Genomic DNA, 19,776 nt, shown 5'->3' with positions numbered 1-19,776 from the left:
GGAACAACGCTCTTTACGCAGGGTTCTTCCAAGATGCCCCCGCATTAAATATACTACACGGTATCCCTGTCATGGACTTCGACGATGCACTAGGGCTAATCGGCATTGACAACTGTTTTAGTGAAGTCATCGGCTTGGATTATCCATCAACCAAACCGTTAACTCGTCTTCGTTTCACTCTCGAGTCTCGATCTAGCTATCCGGATTCCGGCCTTGAACCCTTCCCCTTGTACGGTTGCACCATTTCCAACAAAAATACCTCATACTTGATCTTGCACACCCAGTGGCTAGCCGCTACTGGGATCAACACGAAACCTGGATCCGTTGTGGCCTAAAGACGCTGCCAGCGCACAGTTTCCTACCTGTCAAACGGCTTACACAATCAAGTCAGTGTACGAGCGGTTTGGACTTTTCGAAACAGGAGGGAATGTTTTTGCTCAACGTGATAGTTGACAGGAACTGAAGGCTCGGGGATGTTGACCGGGTTGAATTCCATGCGATATACAATGTACATGCCGAGAGAGATAATACCCTGTTCGTGTCACTTGGCGAACTAGTAAGCGCCTCAGCCTGAGTGTGCTTGCATCACCCCGCCATACCGCTCATAACTTCGTAAACAACCACAGCCCCTTCGCGACTTGGACTCTCAACCTACAACCGCTCAACCCACCAAGGCACTTTACCTCTGTCCCCGCAGCGAGATGAACGTATTGATAGCTCAACGAGAAAAAGAGAAGTATATGTTTTATATAATAGACCAAACAGTCGTAGATTCACTCGTATGGAAGTACATGATTTTTGAATTCTTTAGAGGTTTTGTTCATTCAAAGAAGGCCCCAGGCGGCTTTCAGCTTCTGCTGAAACTCCAAGGTGTCGCTCGGGACAAGATTGCGGACATCTTTGCACCATTGGTAATGACTGGGCCCGTCCTCTTTCGCATGGTCGCGGCAACAATACTTGGCTTGCAGTCGATTAGGGACAGTCTCGCATTTCTTGCATTTCACGACACCCCCGCCGAGTCGTTGCGTACAGCGAGGCAGCCAACAGACGTTATAATAGCCGCACATGCGTGCGTGTTGAGCGCGATGAGCCGATTTGCATGGAGCGCAGCAGTATGCGACATATTGGCAGACACAGGCGAAGGTTTCGACGTTCGGCCGGACTTGGCAATTGATACAGCGCTGGCTGGCCGTAGTTGGATGACGGGCATTCAGGTCCGGCCAGGAGCCAGTTGGTTGTTGCGTCGCGCGGTCGTAATAGGTGAACGCCTGGGCCATTCCTCCCCGATAGCTCGGGTCTGTTCGCATCGCGTTGTTTATGATACGGAACATTGCCTTGCAGTTGTCACAAGGTCCTCTCAGACAATCTTCGAAAGCCACCGCGTTATACTCGGAGGTGAGTTTCGTCTTGGTGCTTGCCTTGCGGATGTCAACAGCGAGACCATATACTGTGACGGGATCCACCGCGCTGGTAGGAAGAACACTGCATGGAGCTGAGAATGTGGGAAATTCATTTCTGGTGGACGTACTAGCAAAGCATCGAAATTTCACAGCAGTGGCCATTGTCCGAGTTTTTGTTTTCGAAATACAGAGGACCGTGTTCAGGGTGGACACCAAAAAGGGAGTTCTGATTCTCTTTTGCCGGAACTTGATATGCAGCTGAGAGAGCACGGTTATATTCGGATGGGCGAGTTGGAAACAGGGCCGAGATAATAAGGCTGGAGCCGGAATTTGATGGAGAGTTTCCGCGATAGCCAATGATAGCGGTTGCTGGGGCTGCATCGTCAGAATACATGGGCTTCAACACTGCAATCCATCGAATATAGTAAGCGAGGATTTTCTTGTAAGCATCGCGTGTCTCAATGGAGTCGATAGAAGAACCAGATTTGAAGTCTCTGAGCTCGCATTCCGAGATTATGAATCCTAAATGTTTATTGGCATGGAGAATATGCGGCTGAGGACAACCTGAACTGACCGAGAGCAGCGTAAAAATCGAATATTTTGAAGCGGCGTCCGTCTGGGCTTTCCACCTCGACGCACTCTAGTTCCTTTTCAGTCTTCCCATAAGCCGGCAAATACCGCCGTATAGTTCGTGCACTCCTGGTGTTCGTTAGCACCCGGAGATTGGATTCAAGTTGAAGGAAGGACGCACATGCAATACTGGATGAAGTAACGGAGGTGCACTTTGTTTTTCGGCAAGTGCGATAGGAACGGAGTCTGGCCAAGGTGATAATTGATGTAATAGTGAATCTGTTCGAAATTGAGAACAATCCACCAGCAGTGAAAATTCTTCACCTCATTGATGGACGGCGCGTAGTTATGGTGAATGGAGATCGGCTCTAGCGGTTTGAATTGGGGGGGTGGCTCTAGCAGGGGTGGTGGAGTAGGGTCAGAGAAACCAGGTCCACGGTTAGCGTAAGCCTGAAAGCCTGAGTATTGTGACATGAACAGGGAGTTGGGATGTCCGAGTTAGTGACGAGTTAGCGAAGTCATTGGCAAGGAGGAGGCAATTTTATAGTATTCGCAGGCTTACATAGGCTGTAATGGATTATTCCGAGGGCAGGGACTCGATCGGCAAGAGTCAGTCGAGGAAAGAGTCCATCTCCAGATCTTCTGAAGGCGGATAGATGGGAGCAAAGATCTGAGATTTGCAGACAACTACGAACAAGCGCTTTGGGAAGTGCATATCGCTGGCGCTGGTGATGCTGGGAACTTGAATGTCATGCCATGTGCACAGACTTTGACTCTCAGCGATGAAATAGCAGGAAGTTGCGACCACGGCAGCCACGACGGAAAATGACTCGGATTGGATTGGACACTCTTGGACAGCACAGTCTGACTGGTGAACGCCGGAGTTTCAGATGACTCTCATCCAAACGAGTTGCGGAAGGTTATTGACAAGTTGGATCGTCTGGGTCAGAGACAGAGCAAGAGTAACTTGAATGCACAGTGGTGCATAGCCAATTCAAGTTGAGGAAGACTACTTATGACTGTCAGCAACGTTATGTAAATCGTGACCGGCGGCCGAAGTTATCATTAACGCAGTGGAACAGAGTGGACGGGTTACGCTTTACGGGCTGACACCCACCGCACAAGCAGCCCTTGCCCACAGAATATGAATGTGATTCCATCGGAAGAAAAGAAAAACAAAAAAGGGAAGTATATAAATGCAGATACACAAAAAAAGAAGCACGTGACGACATCTATCAGTATGCTGAACCACGATGTGCTCTTCTTGGTATTCCTAGAGCTCTCCATACGCGACACTCGCTGCGTGCGACAGGTGTGTTGCGCCATTACACTTGACGCGCGTTCTAACAGACATACGAGGTTTGTCGAAGTTTTAACCTTGTTACCCATACGCGGTCGCTCTGGTTGACGCGTCTGCGTCGTTTAATTGCGAACAAAGTGCCTGTTCCATGTTATGTGGAGAACTACGAACAACTAGATACCTCTACCCTCGAATATCTTGTTCACCGAATGACCTTCGAGCCAACGAATGGTGAGGGAACCTATCCAGCGACACTCGCAAAGTTCAACCTCGCGCTTTCGGTAACCTGGCTCCGACTGGTTGCGGGTAACTGGCTGTTTGTTGCAGCCTCCAACAACTGCGAGAGCAAATTGTCGTGTTACGACCTCTCTGATCCTTCAACAAGTGGCACGGCGCATGTCTACCTTCCGAGTCGTGTTACAACTGGGAAAGCCGAGATACAAAACGGAGAAATCATTGTAGCGCTGGGCCTCGAGTGCGTCTACTCCTCCAACTTCTAATTGCGTGGCTAAAAAGTCGTTAGAGCCCAGATCGTCCTTATCGTCACTCTCAGCAAGCACAATGACAACAATGTCATACGCGAGCTTGCTCGGTTGGAACGGTCTTCGCATGTGTTGATGCTTTCTGGAGCTTTTGTGGGCTGTGGAGCACGAGATGGGGTCAATGTGCCACATTTATATCGTTGGAGGGACGACACGATTCTTGCCATCGAACCACCCCCCGGTGGACTTGATGTTCCTTCTCGCAGGGTACGTGTTATTGGTTTCCTCCTCACCGGTTGACCGACTTTATAGAGCGTACCACACTCCATGGTAACTTGGGGAACTAAATTGATCATTGTCCGCTCGCATTGCATCGAGCTGTATGACATGGTTCAGCAGACCATCTCCTTCTCAAGCATCATTGAAACCTCTTCCATCTCTGAAGTTGCTGCCTGCCCTTCGTCATCAAACTTGTCGCATCCACTCCAACTCGTCGCGCTTTCCGCTCAGGGAATCGATGTGATCTCACTCACTTCTGGCCACAAGGGTGAGGTCAGTCTTACTCGCGAAACCCTCGTCCAGCCTCCCGTCCCGCCACGCATACCGGAATCAGAATTTTTTTCGGGGCAACCAGAGATCGAGCATCCGTTAATGTATGGCTTATGCGTTGGCGCCTCCTGTCAGCGAATGCTTTGGATCTCAGCGGGAAATGCTGCAGTTCGGTTTTTCCGGCACCCACTCCAAATATTTCAAAGGTCTATAGAGCCACATCCCGATGAACCCTCGAGCGGTATTGCCATATTTGGGGATCTCGAAGACCCGGATACTCCCGCCTTGTATGGCCTCGGCATCCTTGACTTCGACGAGGTACTGGGACTGATGGTCATTGGAGACTGCTTTGGAGATGTTACTGTCTTCGACTTCTCTACTCCAAAAAATTACGTCGCGTACCCCCGATTGACCGCAGATATGGCAAAACCATATGGATCATTTGTGTCCGCTCTCCCCAGCGTATGTTCATTCTTTTGACATCGCGCAGTGTTTTAACCAATGTATAGAACCCGGTTCCAACAGCAAGCAAAACGAAATGGGGTCAAGACCATCTCGATCTCGACTCGTCGTGGAAGGTGGCGCATCCCGACATAATTCTGGGCTCTGTCTGGCATTGGCATGGAGTGCCTGGCGACTTTGCTTGGCTCGTGCAGAATATGCTGGGCTTTCCTGGAGAGGTGATTCTGCAGGCATATCGCTTCGACACAGAATCCGAGTCAGAAGAGCTTGGGACGGATGTTATTCTACGAGTGGGGCAGCGATATTTGGGGTACTCTAGCCACCAAGAGCCCCACTGGTACAGCTGGCCTCTTGGTACGACCGACTTCGACATTCTGCCTGGGCATGGTGCGTCGGCACAAGCCCCTACCTGCGAAACTGCCAGCGCAATCAAGGCCATGTTCCATTGGTTCATTTTCATCGAACTATCTGGTGACGCATGGCCCCCATTTAATCGCTGGAAAAAACTTAGAGGACGGGGCGGTAAAATACCAGGTATACCCGACCATGAACCAATTTAGATATTTGATGATTCATGTTGACGTCCACCATTACTTTTTATTTCCGATGTGTATTCAAGTTTTATGTGTTTTTGCAGCCATGGAAGGAAAAACTGCTGCGTCACGCGTTACCGTCACATCATCTTACTTGATCGAAGCTTGATCATCAACCTCTCTTGTGCTTACTTCCTCTGAGCTGTGGGCGAGGAAAGTGAAACCCTGGACAGCTTATTTTCGCGAGGGGCGCTCCAGATGAGGTGTTCAGCGAAAGCATTCAACCACACGAACCATACACAAATGCGGACGCAACCAAATTTCTTCGACGTTTCGACCCAGCCGCCCTCCAACATGTGGTTGGAAACACTACACTGAACCTAGCTTTTGTCAACACTGTCTTGCGCACCACCGGACCCGTCATCAGTCAAGATAACGGTAGCATTTGGCAATTCGTAACACCACCTGGTGCCTTTGGCCGTGGACGAACCGCGAAGCACGAATCCAGTTATCATGACTGGTTCAACTGGATCTTGTCTTATCCTGCTACCCACGCTGTAAACGCCGTACGCGACCGACTTTACCAAGACGGCGGAGTGCTTGTGCCACTCAATTACAGGGAGCGGAAAGAGTCAATGAAACGCATGTAGGGTCCGCTGATATTCTCCATCAATGGTATGAAACAGGCAGCAGTACGCCATGTACACCACACGAATTCAAGCGCGATAAAGCTATGCGTGTTGACGGCCATTCTGTCCTTGATTTCCTCTATGAACAAGCCGGCACTAGCTCTGGATATGCTTTCCGATCCTGTGCATCACTGGCTACTCTCGGAGGCAAAGGGGAAAATGTCTTGTGCGAGGTGCGTTGGCTTTTCGTGTCAAGCTTCCTGGCTTATGCATTTCCAGCTTATCACTGAGATGATTACCGCCGACACTGGCCATGGTATTATCTGTACCTAGGAGCAGTATGCAATGATCCGTGTCACCGACTCATTGCAGCTGGAAATAAGTCCCGTTTATGCTCTCCGCGGCTCCCCTACTCAAGCAGACGACATGGCGCTGTTGGTCCTTTTCTACGCTCATGCTGCTCTTCGCGCAGGAAAGACCTACCAGGACGCAGTGACCACCGCAATGCGAATCACGCTGCCCCTGTTTCCCACATCAGTGTTCCAACCGTATGAGGGTGTCTTCAGAGGCGGAGTGATCAGCCGTACAAAACTGGTCCCGAAATTCGCTGGTTCTTGGTTCCCTCTGTCGTTGACTTAGTTTGACGGGACTGTCAAATCGCGCCTACGGACAACTCGTTTCCTCCTATTTGCCAGCAATGGCTTAATCACAAAAACCTCGCATGACACCCCTGCGAGCGAGCGCCTTGTTCACGAGTATAATGTTTACTCTACCTTGCAGGACCTCCAGGGCGCGGCTATTCCACAGGTTGTCGGGATCTTCGAGACGAAAGACACGAAGCATACGGTACTCATGATAAGCTGGATGGGTCCAGGTTTGAAGACATTCAACGAGTTGAACCTCCATGAAAAGTGCAATTCAGCCTTAAGAATGCGTTGAGGCTGAAGGACCGCACTCTTCCACCGCCTGATTCAACTGCATGTGGTTGGTGTGCAGCACAACGACCTAGAACCCCGAAATGTGACCATGCCGTCTTCCGGACCAGTTATCATTGACTTCGACCGCGCATCGCTGAACCACAACTGCCCGGAGCGTTATGCAAGGAGCTTCTAGAGGTCGCGCAGGCTCTCAGCCTTGATCCTAGTGTGTCAAATCTGCTTTGCATTTCTATCGCTGAAAGTCGAACAGTAGTCGAGCTGAGGGCCTCGACGCGAAGGCGGTCGCGACAATAAAAACATACTTACCCTTCGCGCTTATCATAGCCTCGGCGGTAGGATTCCTGACGATTTACTTTGCAACAAGTGCTAGACGGTATTGCTCTCTGATGTGCGATATTCGATTACTGAAGGATTCCAAGAGCTGTATAGCTACGGAGATGCATTGGTAATAGTGCGAAACAACAACTTGTCTTGCCAGGCGATGCGCTTTTACAAGCGCGGCAAGACTGAATGCCTGGTCTTAACAGTTGGCAGATGATATTTGCTCTACTAAAACGAGGAAGAATTGCGATTTTTCGCCTGACAACTTGTTACGGCAGGGTGTGGAGGACCACTGCCCCCCCGCCAGCACAGTTTCCTACCTGCGATACGGCTCGAATGGTTCCAGCAATGTGGCGACGGTTTCGGTGTCATGAAGAATGTGGCACTTTTTACAACCGCTGGTGGGAGCTGCGGGAGCAGGGAGGTCGACCTCCATGTGGTGTTTGATAAAATTTTTGCGAGTCAATGGTATCATTCATTGGAATGTTAGCGTTGCAAGGCCTGCGTTATCCAGGAAATTGAATATATGAAGTACCTTTAAAGATGCAAATGCAAGTATCTTGGGGAGGAAAGAAGAATAAGCAGGCAAATGTCTGCATTAGGATCAAATCTAGCCTAGTACAAAGGTAGAGCTCGTCTCGTCTCAGAGACAACTAAATATAGTACAATGGTTCGTGACTGATATTACTAGTGCGGGCCTGAATACTCTCTCCCCATCTCAAAGACACAAGTCGAACAAGGTATCGAATGGCGATCATTCGTGCAGTCCGTGTCTACATCTGGGTTGGTTTCCGACTGTTCGCTGGCACCAAGGTCGGCCTGGAGTGGTTTAATAATCCAATGACATCTTCATAACAAGGTAAGAGACAATGGGCCAGAGCTTACAGAAGCACTCACTCGGTTGTTGAACAAGGACTGACAACCAGGTAGTCAACTTCGTCGCAGGTTCCGAAAGTCGCCTTGCTCCGGGTTCCTGCGGCAGCTGGGCGACCATTAAAATATGTCTCGCGGACAATCCGAGCCCAGTTGGCAAAAGCAGCGAGCCGGTTTGTGTGTATCTGATGCTCAGTCTGCCAATCGAAATCACCTGAAGGAGGCAAAATCGGCTCTGCGAGCGAGATGATGTATCCTACGAGGATTTAGTCCGGTATTCGTCATTCGAGGAAGAGACCGAAGGGCACAAACCGAGTCCAGCCAAAAAATCGTCGATAGTGATCTTCAATCCAAAAGTATTGACGGTGTCGACGAAGGGCACTTCTTCGGAATTTGAAGTGGGATCCGAGGAATGTGCTAGCAAGCCTTGAGCACTGGCGAGACATTAGTTTTCACGATACAATAACTTGAAAGGCACCGACGCACATGCGTTGGTCCATGAAACGACGAAGGAGTTGTCGTTCTGTGGGGAAATTTGCGTTGTGATCCAGATGGTGGTGGATGTAGTCTACAATCTGCAACACAAATTAGAATTTCATAACTGCTATTGGCGAGAAATCTGTTGACCTCAGGAGCGGAGGGCCCACGATTCTGGTCGATGGATATGATGTTCGGCGTAGTCATCGGCAGGAGCTGGTGCTAAGAATTCAGCGAGAGGATACGAGTCGGTCGAATGGCGATAACCAAACCGCCAACTAATGTTTTAACATCGTAACCATCACCCGGGCCTCCGAGTCAGAGGAGGGGAAATGAACCTGCGAATGGCAAGTCCAGAAAGAAGACAAGGCTTTCTGCTGTTGAACTTCCTCGCCGGCAGGACAATGCGAGTTATTGTCTGCCAGTGTCGTACTTCCGCGATTGGTATGCGCCGTGCCGTATTTTCAGTACAACGCGACTAGCGCAAGGCAAGGAGCAGAAGCGCGGCGGGTTCTCTGATGGATCAGCGAAGACATTGTACTTGGACATCGAAGCAGTGCTGGGCCGTGGCAGTCAATGTTCGTGTGAATAGATGAAGATTGAGTCAGTGTCTCTTCTTTAGGGGTCGATAAGTAGGCAAATTGCGAGCTTTGGTGACTAGCTGGAGTTTCTGTCTTGATTGCCCTGCTGGTCCATTAGGTTACAGCCGAAGAAACCGGGAAGGATAGAAAAGTTGTCTGACTCCGCTCCTCATCGCTTCCCACACCTAAACGGGCCCAGTTATTTTGATCATATACGCACACACGACAACATTGTCCCAGCTAAGGCCGCCGTCCTCATGTCAACGAAAACAAGGGCTGAATTAAAAGCCTCCGTTCGAACATTGCCAATGAAGACATAGACCATCAATCTCTGGACCCACAGTGCCGTCAAACTGTATTCGCGACGAAAACAAAGCGTGTTGGCAGTTCAGTTGATTGCGATGGAAGCTTTACAAGGGCGTGTTCTTTGTCGGCAAAGTGGCGCCCGCCATAGACAACAGAAAGATCGGGGAGTTTCAGAGCCTCGTGCATCGTTCAGAAAATAGGGTCTCAACAGCATCCAAGACCATCTGTCGATAGAACAATGAGACGTGTCGTTCATTTGATACAGCCTACACATTATCACAAAGTTTTTTACGGCCTAGTGCAAGAAGGGAATAACGATTCTGCGTTCTTTGGGGTAGCTATCTCGAAACTTGTTGAGATACCACAGGTGACCCCGATAGGCGCGCGGGTACATGAGGATGATTTCCGCAAAGAAGAATATCCACGGCGGAGAGAGGAGCGGGAAGAAAGCGGCAGCGGGGCCCGTCAGTGCTGTTTTCCACGTCGCTGGCTGGAGAATGGCACGTGACCCCGAAACGGCAGCATTGAGCAGACGGGGGTCTGCAGCGATCGCAAAGCCCAGCCACTCGATCCATTCGCAGAAGTAGTTGGGGTAGGAGATCCATTGATAGAGAAGACCATAGGGAATCGCGTAGTGCTCCCCGACACTCTTGCTCTCACCATTCGTCTTGCCGTTGGCATGACCATTTGTCCTCTTCCCATTGGCATTCCCATTGGCATTTCCATTTGCCTTCCCATTGGCAGTTCCGTTTGCGCTCCCACCACTGGCCGTCCCATTAGTATATCCGTTTACTTTTCCATTAGCATGACCATTCGTATGGCCGTTCAATTGTCCATTAGTCGCGGTTCCCTTTACAGTCTCATTGCTCTCCTTGGCCTTTCCCTTGCTATTAGACTTGCGTCGGAGATTAAGCAGTATCTCGTCGTGGACAACATTTCCAACGAAGCCCCAAGCCCACAACGCGAGACCAACCCAAAAGCTCGTGCGAGAAAAGGCCGAATATTGCGGGGCATCTGGCGACGAGAAAAACGCGCCAAGGAGGGAGCCATTGAATGTGTTGAAGACCACGGCAATAGCAGGCGTGATTAGATGGGCTTTGGAGCGCGATGGGGTGCGAAGCGGCGAGAGGATAGCACGGTTGAGGTAGTGGATAAAATAGGCACCGACAAGAAGGCTAAGGGGGCTGCCCAGCGTTACGGAGGGTACCACGCCGCCAGAAAGCGGCGCATTGAAGAATGTATACAAGAAGAAGGTCGGAGAGACGAGCTCCATAACAATCCACGCCTTGATGCCTTTTCGCGGTCAGACAAATGACACACAGGGTGAAGAAAGCGCGAACCATCCACCAAAAACATGCCGTGGAAGAAACTGCCCTCAGCGGGAGTGAAGCGGCCAAACGGCGCATCAATGAAAAAAGTTACTGGCCCAACGAGAAAATTGCCCAGAGTGAACCATTTCCGCGCGTCTAGCAATTAATTGAGCTAAAATTTTTTCCCTGCGGACTACGCACTGTTGTAGAGCCCTACGAGCTGCTCTGTGGAGAGGCCGTACATGGTGGTGGGACGAAGTGGTACGATTTCCAGGTTTTGACGCACATGGGGTAAGATCAGTGAGTTTGTCACGGTGGTGACATGCCTGATTTGCACATTCATGACGTCGACGACCAAAACGCGCAGCTGCCGCGAATAAAACCGCCTCCTCGCAAGGCCAAAATATCGGTCCCCTTTTCATACGCGGCCAGCGATGACGGCACCGATGAGAACTTGTTGATCTTGCTCCATGGCTTGGGCAAGTTGCCGTCTATCGTGAACCTTACAATCAACCAACAAAACTCCAAGGCGACACGCAAATCCCGTTTTTCAAGCTCGGCAAACAATTGAAGCTCCCGCAAACGGCTGTCCTTGTCCTTCAAGCTCCAGAGAGGTAGGAAATTATTCTACCTCGAACATGTGCTAAACGAATCAACAGGATCCCATTCCTCTATGAGGAAGCATACGCATGGTACCCCTCATTCGACCCACTAGGGGAACTTATTCCCCGACCCAATCCCACCTCTGCCCTCGAGCTGCTTGACAAGATCATCAACCATCTCCGCGAGGATTGCACTTGGCCTCTCGATCGCGTCCATCTCTTTGGTTTCGCCCAAGGCGGAAGCGTCGCGGCCGAATTCGGTGTCAAACTGCACCGTGAGACGCTTGGCTCAATAGTCACCGTGTCCGGCCCACTGTTGTCTTATCCTACCCTCTCAACATTGAGTCTAACCCCCATTCTCGTGGCCTACCGCTCGCCTTCTCTACCTGCATCAGAGCTGCCGGCGTTCAAGAAGGGTTTTTCGCGAGTGCGGGAGAGTAAAATGGTGCCAGAGGGGGGCATGCCAGCGTCCAGGACAGAATGGGAACCCATCATGCGGTTCTGGAGCGACAATCTATGTCGCAGACAGGTTGAGGGTGTTTACGAAGTCTTGAGCGGCACGTCTGGTTGATGTACAGTTCAGAACTTATGTATTGCTTAGTTCAAAGTTAGTATCCTGGTTATGAACGATGCCGCTTCAACCTGGCAGCGAGTGGTGCAGGATTCCCGCAGGAGGAAGACTTCTATAGATTCTGAAATCACTGAGTTTTTAAAAATTTACATAGTTGAGCTTGGGTGACCTTGCATAAGTATGTCCAAACTGGCAAAAAGCAGGATTGGCTCATCAGATTAGTGGTTGGATTGATATTTTGACCGAGGTGCCTATTAGTATTACTAATAATCATATGCACGCGCATGACAGTAGATTTAAGAATCACTACTCTACTAGTCTCTAGTCTCAAACAGTGGTCATTTTCAGTCAGACACTGGGTAGAAAAACGGTACCAGGAGGCTTCCCACCTCGTGCAACAAGCTCTACCCATCTATCACGCGCAGGTCGTCCTCTGCCGTTGCGTTCGTCAGAAAGAAATCGGGCGTAAAGTGTCTGCACGGCACGCGCTGTCTCGCAAGTCGGAAGTTGTGGGACACAGGACTGCGGGTGGTTTGGTTGATAAGTAAATCTGCCGGGATCGAGGGACCAGGAAAGATAATGCTCTTCCTTCTCCGTGGTCACCAGTAAATACCGGTCTCCGATGCGGAATATGATCTCTTCGCCCTCAGCATCCCACTGGTAGATGATGGATTGCAGTAAGACCTCGCCTGGAAAGCCATAAACGTGGTCCAATACCCATCCGAAGTCGCAAGGAACACCCTCCCAAAAATGCTGGGAGGAGAAACCATGGCGGATGGTACACATTGGCTTTTTCCAATTCCCAAACGCATTGATGTTGTCCTGACCCCAACGCGAGGCACGAGAGGAGGCAAGCTCGATATCTGACATCCGGTAGTGGGGTGCTGGCAGCTTGTTAAGTGGCAAATGTTCCTACAACTAGTCAATATAAGGTTTAACCCATGGTTCTGCTTACAAGGGGGAGTACTGTTGGTAGAGGCTCCGCTCGCTCCGTCATATCAACAAATAAAGGCGGATGATGAATGGGACGCTCAGATGCAAAATCATAGACTGTAAGTTCGCCGAAACAGTTTCCGATGACTACTATGCCCAGAGCATCGTCGAAGTCGATTGAAGCAACGCCCCATATGGCGGGGTCTTCCATGTCAGCGAAGGTAGTCGAAAGTTGTTGCATTGCTGTGTCACCCGAGAATGTGGGCGGAAGCGCTCCCTGACAGAGGCGTAAGTGTGGGTTCTCAGAGAAGATCGTAGCTTCGGCCGCAGAGATCCATAGAACCCTTTGACCACTACCGCCAATATGCAAGCCAAAAAACATCGGAAAATCGTCCCACGACGCAGATTCGTCAGGCTCGAGAATGCGGGGACCCGCCTCTAAAAGAGGATCTTGATGATATTCGACTTGGCCAGAGTAAGCTGTAAGCATGATGAGCTCCAAACCGCGCGACGAGAGAGCAAGGATATGCAGGGCGTCTGATGATCGTCCGGGAGGAAAGCATCGCTCGGCCTCCCAGATAGAAGGAGTGCTAATGGTGGTGTCGAATGAGACGGTGGTCGTGTCTGTACCGACCGTGACATCGTACAACTCGATCTCGCTAGACCGAATGATGACGAGTTTTGTTTGCCAGAGGAGCATTTTGTGAGGTACAGTCTGCAGGGAAGATTTTATGTGCATCATTGATCAGATAGATTAGAACGTACTCGACGAGAAGGTATATCGAGGCCATCTGGAGGAGCGGCAATCTCATAAGTCACGTGAGACGTCCAATCGCATAAATGCGGGACATTGCTCCCATTTCGTATAGCACAACCGACAAGAGAGCCAGAAAGCATCAATACGTGAGTGGAGCCTTGAAAACGCGCGAGTTCACAGAAAACACGCCGCCCCGACACCTTGCAAAGGGTCAGAATATGGACGGCGGCACACCTGAAATCGCATCAGTAATAGATTGACGGCACAACACGCATGCATACTCCGACTCCAACCCGAGAGCTAACACAATGCTGCCAGTTTTAATCTCGACCTGACCAGTTCTTACGCGTCCCGGAAGGTATGCATGTGCAGCCTCGTTTAGCGTGGCCACCGACAGGTCGTAGCACGAAATTTTGCTCTTCTCCTCATCGGACGACGCAACAAACAGCCAGTTACCCGCCACCAGCTTGAGCCAGGTCACCGACAGGGAGGTATTGTACTTGATTAAGGTGGCAGGAGATATTGGTGTGGGATCGCTTCCCCATTTATCGGCGAAGTTTCCTAGCCTTTGCACCAAACGCTCAAGAACTGGGGTGTCGAGGTCTTCGTGATGACCCAGGTAGCTGGGGGTAAGGCCATTTTTGTTCAATATTCGGCGCAGGAAAGTTAGCCAGAGAGAGCGGACCCGAGTTATTGCGTCGAAAACGCGAGAAACCTAGGATGAATGTCATTATGAGTGAGGGTATAGGTGAAGGATTGTTACTTGACGCAAGCTGTGGACAGAGTCCAGCGGAAGTTCGAGGCATATGAGCAGAAGCACGTCGTTGTTGAGTTGCACCAGCGACATGCAAAAGCGAGAACAACAAGAGCTCGAAGTCAACAAGCAGTCACGTCGAGTCACAGGGCATGACAAGTCACGCTTATTCCTTTCGTGAGATGCGATCTCGTCCTTCAAGCTTGGATTAGATCTCGCCTCCATTTTGGTCTATTGCGTCCGCGCAGGCGCTTAAGTGCAACAGCAATTTCCGTGTACGTGCTGGCTTCCCCATATGATATGCCTTCTACTGCGATTCTGACAAAACGTTGACACGTTTTCAGAAAATGGAGCAATTTGGTTCTCTTGTCACTCTGGTAAAGAGGAGATCGATACGCGTTAAATGGCGGCTTTCACTTCTATTACCTTGCTTTTTAGCAAGGTCCTGACCGGTTAATATTCCATCATCTGCCAAAAACAAACAAGTGTAAACAGATACATAAGCAGTAGTATGTCATGATGATGGCCATCAGGATTCTCTTGGGCACGAGATTAGGTGCTCTTTGACTGCGACTTAGTTCAGTTTTGCTGATGATAACAATGAGTTTTGCTTTTACTTGTATACTGAGTTAGATCTTCCCGCTGTAGCCTGTTGCACAGTGACTGGAAAGAAAGACTTTGTTTATCTACTATTATAATCTCTGTGGTATGCTGCTGCATGCATTATATTGACCAAAATACTTGCATTAAAACCATCTTTAATAAAATTAAAATACAATAAAATTGGACCACATTCACCAACTGATTTAAGTTTGTGCTCATACACACCAAATCTTGCACTGATTGTCACGATCTCCGCATCAACCCATGCCGTGTCACATTTTCCCATGTCAACGGGTACTGACCCTCTTGATGTAAAAAAAATATCCTGTATGTAAATAAGTTATGTTGCAGATTTGGAGATATAATATCTTATCTATGATAAAAATTCAAGGTTTTATTTACACTGGATTGACCACCAAGTATTTCTAATATTCAACACAGGTATTTCTCAATCTAATCAGCTTATGCTACACCGCTTGTTGGCCTACCTTGAATAAAATTAGGCCACATGCATGGACACATTTACAGTGAGTCAGTGACACTTGAACACTTGATTCAAATAGTAGAGTAAATATCATAAGAGATGGTTGACAAGTGAGCCTTATCAAAAGGTGGAACAAGCATAGGTTAGAGGTGGATCTATACATGCCTTAATCTTTTGCTGACTACATACTGGCAATATATCCAACTTTTTAAAAATGAATAAAAGACTTCAAGTTGATGCTAAGTGCCAAACTGAGGAATCATACACTGGTGTTTATACCAGAAAAAGCAAGGTCCCTGCCTATGGCCGCAAGCGCCAAAGGCCCCTAGTATAAGAGGCAACCCTAGAAACCATTCTTCAGCCCAACTCGAAAATGAGTCGCCCTCCTCCCTATCACCAAAATCCCAACTATCCGCCCGGCGTTCGCGGAGGGGCTCCTCGTGGTGCTCATCATCATAGTCCTGTTCCTCAACAAGGTCATTCCAACCAGGTCGCTGTCCCGTACCAGGGCTATCCCCATCAGGCTGCCATGCCCGCAAACCACAGCTACCTGCCCAGCGCTCAAGCTCATGGCGCTCCGTCTGCTCAACATGGCCATCATAACCAGCCTACCCGCCCACACCAGGGTCGTCCCAATCGGCCTACTGTCCCGGCGACTGGCGGGCCCCCGCCCATTTCAATACATACAGACTTTGCTCCATCTCCTGCCAAGGTTTGGGCCCTTCGAAGTCGTCTCCCTTGGCGCTCAACTATTTCAATAGATCATGGAATACATTGTCTACTATACGAATCACCATCAATTCCTTCCGGCGCACCCTCACATCAAGGGACAGCTTTCGGCTTTCATCCAAAGATGCCAGTAAGAGTCTTCCGAAATGTTTTCATTCAACTGGTACTGAGGCGGCCATTCCGCAGTAAACTTAAACAACCTCGTTTCAAGCGGACCAACCCGAGTCCACAACCTGGTGAAAACATCCTTCATTCAGTGCAGGTAATCGGCAGAACTGGTCGATTCTTTGACATTTATGATTTTTACTCTGCGTTGGGTGCGTTTTCAGTTGTCGCCTTTGTCGGTGGGCGTTGATCAGACTTGTTCAGGTTATATCATCTCCAATGCCGAATTGAATGGCATTATTAGCGAAAACAATCGGGAGAAGACGCGAACCTTCCACCGAAAAATTCTGGCCTACTTCACCAAATGGGTAGCCACCAGCGCCCAAACAATTTTTATAGGTACCCTTCCACCCCGCATGACCGGTATCGCCTACCGCAACTTCGTTGAAGGCGCCACAACGTTCCAGCTTGGTGCAGTTTATTCATGCCAGCCGGAGAGGACTGGGACAGCCGAAGAGCGCGCAGCTGCTACCAAGCTTGGACTTGAGGAAGGAAGAAACCTCTATCCTGGTGTTCGTTATCCAGACGTGAGCCGGCGGGAGTATACAGGGGCTAATGTGAAGAACGGCCAGTGTCTCGAGGTGCACATGCTCAGCGAGTAGGTTCAATGCTTTATAGCGCCATTCTTTTGTCTGATCCACTGCATGCAGTCTCCTTGCGATGGACGGTAAAGATGGCAAAATCGAGATACATGGCATGGCTGTCCAAACCCGAGTCGTCTTCCCCATGAATTCTTACGATGACTCGGAGACCAACAGAAAGGAGTTTCGCAAGGCTCTTGAATCGCCCTGTTGGAACTGTCTTTCACTCTTTCGCTCCATCAACCAAGCCATGCTGGCTGATCCTCAGCGAGATGATACTAGGACGAACCAAGCCTTCCAGTTCTACGACCAGTCTGGTCGCGAGCTCGCTGACATGGGACGTCCGAATTGGCATGAACAACAATGTTCTCGCTCCAGCTGCCGTAATCGCAACTCAGCACTGTGGCACTGTTTGTGCCAAAAGGTATTCTATTGCAGTGATACTTGCTCGAAGATGGACAGGGCCACGCATAACCTGGAGTGCCCAGTACTTGCGCAGTGCTCTTTTCCGAGTTGCACGAAGCTTGCCTACCAAGGGGAAGGTATCCGGAATGTGATTTGCCAGTCATGTGTCGAAATGCGGACTCGGCGAGGTGTTGCTGGAAGGGTGTACGCATGTTATTGCTCAGCAGAGCATTTACAAGCGGACGAAGCAATGCACCGCGCTTGGTGCTCGAATCCATTAAACCTGGGACCCACACCGCATGCCTTAGCGACAGCGCTAGCAAAGTATCCCGATTTGTATCAGCTGTTGTATGGCTAGATCGAAGTGGGTTGTGGTGTCTTTTAGTTAAAAGATGTATGACCAGGCGGATTTCCGCCTCATAGATAAATGTGAACAACGACATGATCATAGTAAACGTACTAAGAGATGAATACATACATAGTGGACGTCAACTGGTCAATCCTCAGATATCGGCGAAATGCTATTGTATTCTCCATGCTCCAAGTTTTTTTTTCCAATCCCGTCGACGAACAAATGGAACATGGTCTTGATTGCACTTGTGGTTTTGCGGATAAGCACGAAAGGTAAGTATGTTCTTATTGTCGCGACCGCCTTCGCGTCGAGGGCCGTCAGCTCGACCACTGTTGGACTTTGAGCGACAGAAATGTAAAACAGATTCGACACACCAGGATCAAGGCCGAGAGCCTGTGCAACCTGGAGAAGCTCCTTGCATAACGCTCCAGGGCAGTTGTGGTTCAGCGATGCGCGGTCGAAGTCAATGATAACTGGTCCAGAAGACGACATGGTCACATTTCGGGGTTCCAGGTCGTTGTGCTGCACACCAGCCCTGTGGAGTCGAATGAGACGGTGGAAGAGTACGGTCCTGGGTTTGATCAGCTCCAAGCCTCCAACACATTCTCAAGGCTGAATTGCACTTTTCATGGAGGTTTAACTCGTTGAATGTCTTCAAAGCTCGGCCCATCCAGCTCATCATAAGTACTGTATGCCTTGACTCGGAGTCTTTCGTCTCGAAGATCCCGACAACCTTTGGAATAGCCGCGCCCTGGAGGTCCTGCAAGGTAGAGTAAACATTATACTCGTGAACAAGGCGCTCTGTCGCAGAGGTATCATGTGAGGTTTTTGTGATTAAGCCAGGACTGGGGAAAAGGAGGAAAACGAGTTGTCCATAGGCGACAGTGATACCGTTACTGTCAAATCGGACGGTCCCGTCAAACCAAGCCAACGACAGAGGGAACCAAGAACCAGCGAATTTCGGGACCAGTTTTGTACGGCCGATCACTCCACCTCTGAAGACACCCTCATATGGCTGGAACACTGATGTGGGAAACAGGGGCAGCGTGATTCGCATTGCCGTAGTCACTGCGTCCTGGTAGGTCTTTCCTGCGCGAAGTGCGGCATGAGCGTAGAAAAGGACCAACAGCGCCATGTCGTCTGCTTGAGTAGGGGAGTCGCGGAGAGCATAAACAGGACTTATTTCCAGCTGCAATGAGTCGGTAACACGAATCATTGCGTACTGCTCCTGGGTACAGATAATACCATGGCCAGTGTCGGCGGTAATCATCTCATTGATAAGCTGGGAATGCATAAGCCAGGAAGCTTGACACGAAAAGCCAACACACCTCGCACAAAACATTTTTCCCTTTGCCTCCGAGAGTGGACAGTGATGCACAAGATCGGAAAGCATATCCAGAGCTAGTGCCGGCTTGTTCATAGAGGAAGTCAAGAACAGAATGGCCGTCAACACGCATAGCTTTATCGCGCTTGAATTCGTGTGGTGTACATGGCGTACTGCTGCCCGTTTCATACCATTGATGGAGAATATCAGCGGACCCTACATGCGTTTCATTGACTCTTTCCGCTTCGCTGTAATTGAGTGGCACAGGCACTCCGCCGTCTTGGTAAAGTCGGTCGCGTACGGCGTTTACAGCGTGGGCAGCAGGATAAGACAAGATCCAGTTGAACCAGTCATAATAACTGGATTCGTGCTTCGCGGTTCGTCCACGGCCAAAGGCACCTGGTGGTGTTACGAATTGCCAAAGGCCACCGTTATCTTGACTGATGACGGGTCCGGTGGTGCGCAAGACAGTGTTGACAAAAGCTAGGTTCAGTGTAGTGTTTCCAACTACATGTTGTAGGGCGGCTGGGTCGAAACGTCGAAGAAATTTGGTCGCGTCCGCGTTCGTGTAGGGTTCGTGTGGGGGGATGCTTTCGCTGACCACCTCATCTGGAGGGGGAGGTGCTCGCTCTTCGCGAAAATAAGCTGTCCAGGGTTTCACTCCCCTCGCCCACAGATCAGAGGAAGTATCCGCAGTAAGCATAAAGAGAGAGGGTTCATGATCGAGTTCAAGCTGTGACGGGGTAACGCGTGACGCAGCTACCCGAGTTTTTCTCTGTTTTTCT

General features: G+C 49.9%; 8 protein-coding genes across 8 annotated transcripts; 3 read left to right on the top strand and 5 right to left on the bottom strand.

Moving 5' to 3' along the window:
- Positions 1 to 824: 824 nt before the first annotated feature.
- On the bottom strand, positions 825 to 2,444 carry MIND_01195700 (uncharacterized protein; the record flags this gene model as incomplete). The annotated part of the gene is made up of 5 exons (XM_037368467.1): positions 825 to 1,482; positions 1,529 to 1,922; positions 1,975 to 2,099; positions 2,152 to 2,249; positions 2,295 to 2,444. The coding sequence occupies 5 exons, from the start codon at positions 2,442 to 2,444 to the stop codon at positions 825 to 827; spliced, it is 1,425 nt and encodes a 474-aa protein (XP_037215393.1).
- A 748-nt stretch (positions 2,445 to 3,192) lies between these two features.
- On the top strand, positions 3,193 to 5,323 carry MIND_01195600 (uncharacterized protein; the record flags this gene model as incomplete). The annotated part of the gene is made up of 5 exons (XM_037368466.1): positions 3,193 to 3,282; positions 3,321 to 3,745; positions 3,794 to 4,019; positions 4,065 to 4,763; positions 4,811 to 5,323. Exons 1-5 carry the CDS (start codon positions 3,211 to 3,213, stop codon positions 5,321 to 5,323), a joined length of 1,935 nt encoding a protein of 644 aa, XP_037215392.1. The 5' UTR covers positions 3,193 to 3,210.
- Positions 5,324 to 7,871: 2,548 nt separating this feature from the next.
- On the bottom strand, positions 7,872 to 8,741 carry MIND_01195500 (uncharacterized protein; the record flags this gene model as incomplete). Its single annotated transcript, XM_037368465.1, has 5 exons — positions 7,872 to 8,031; positions 8,082 to 8,313; positions 8,370 to 8,491; positions 8,544 to 8,632; positions 8,685 to 8,741. 5 exons carry the CDS (start codon positions 8,739 to 8,741, stop codon positions 7,872 to 7,874), a joined length of 660 nt encoding a protein of 219 aa, XP_037215391.1.
- A 975-nt stretch (positions 8,742 to 9,716) lies between these two features.
- Positions 9,717 to 10,975, bottom strand: MIND_01195400 (S5A-REDUCTASE domain-containing protein; the record flags this gene model as incomplete). Its single annotated transcript, XM_037368464.1, has 3 exons — positions 9,717 to 10,714; positions 10,762 to 10,887; positions 10,933 to 10,975. The coding sequence occupies 3 exons, from the start codon at positions 10,973 to 10,975 to the stop codon at positions 9,717 to 9,719; spliced, it is 1,167 nt and encodes a 388-aa protein (XP_037215390.1).
- A 78-nt stretch (positions 10,976 to 11,053) lies between these two features.
- Positions 11,054 to 11,904, top strand: MIND_01195300 (Abhydrolase-2 domain-containing protein; the record flags this gene model as incomplete). Its single annotated transcript, XM_037368463.1, has 3 exons — positions 11,054 to 11,210; positions 11,261 to 11,345; positions 11,391 to 11,904. The coding sequence occupies 3 exons, from the start codon at positions 11,054 to 11,056 to the stop codon at positions 11,902 to 11,904; spliced, it is 756 nt and encodes a 251-aa protein (XP_037215389.1).
- A 321-nt stretch (positions 11,905 to 12,225) lies between these two features.
- MIND_01195200 (uncharacterized protein) lies at positions 12,226 to 14,474 on the bottom strand (the record flags this gene model as incomplete). Its single annotated transcript, XM_037368462.1, has 6 exons — positions 14,358 to 14,474; positions 13,876 to 14,309; positions 13,603 to 13,828; positions 12,860 to 13,552; positions 12,279 to 12,816; positions 12,226 to 12,230 (listed from the first exon to the last, which is right to left on the bottom strand). The coding sequence occupies exons 1-6, from the start codon at positions 14,439 to 14,441 to the stop codon at positions 12,226 to 12,228; spliced, it is 1,980 nt and encodes a 659-aa protein (XP_037215388.1). The 5' UTR covers positions 14,442 to 14,474.
- A 1,334-nt stretch (positions 14,475 to 15,808) lies between these two features.
- Positions 15,809 to 17,673, top strand: MIND_01195100 (uncharacterized protein; the record flags this gene model as incomplete). The annotated part of the gene is made up of 5 exons (XM_037368461.1): positions 15,809 to 16,147; positions 16,197 to 16,294; positions 16,336 to 16,481; positions 16,534 to 16,927; positions 16,980 to 17,673. The coding sequence occupies 5 exons, from the start codon at positions 15,809 to 15,811 to the stop codon at positions 17,671 to 17,673; spliced, it is 1,671 nt and encodes a 556-aa protein (XP_037215387.1).
- A 138-nt stretch (positions 17,674 to 17,811) lies between these two features.
- On the bottom strand, positions 17,812 to 19,724 carry MIND_01195000 (Kinase-like protein; the record flags this gene model as incomplete). The annotated part of the gene is made up of 4 exons (XM_037368460.1): positions 18,996 to 19,724; positions 18,291 to 18,949; positions 18,042 to 18,238; positions 17,812 to 17,996 (listed from the first exon to the last, which is right to left on the bottom strand). The coding sequence occupies exons 1-4, from the start codon at positions 19,692 to 19,694 to the stop codon at positions 17,812 to 17,814; spliced, it is 1,740 nt and encodes a 579-aa protein (XP_037215386.1). The 5' UTR covers positions 19,695 to 19,724.
- Between the last annotated feature and the right edge of the window lie 52 nt (positions 19,725 to 19,776).

Source organism: Mycena indigotica (assembly GCF_014461135.1).
Source record: "Mycena indigotica strain 171206Taipei chromosome Unknown Mind.scaff0011, whole genome shotgun sequence".
Classification (NCBI taxonomy): Eukaryota; Fungi; Basidiomycota; class Agaricomycetes; order Agaricales; family Mycenaceae; genus Mycena; species Mycena indigotica.
The sequence above is the reverse complement of the archived record's forward strand: the minus strand, read 5'-3'. Positions and strand labels throughout refer to the sequence as shown.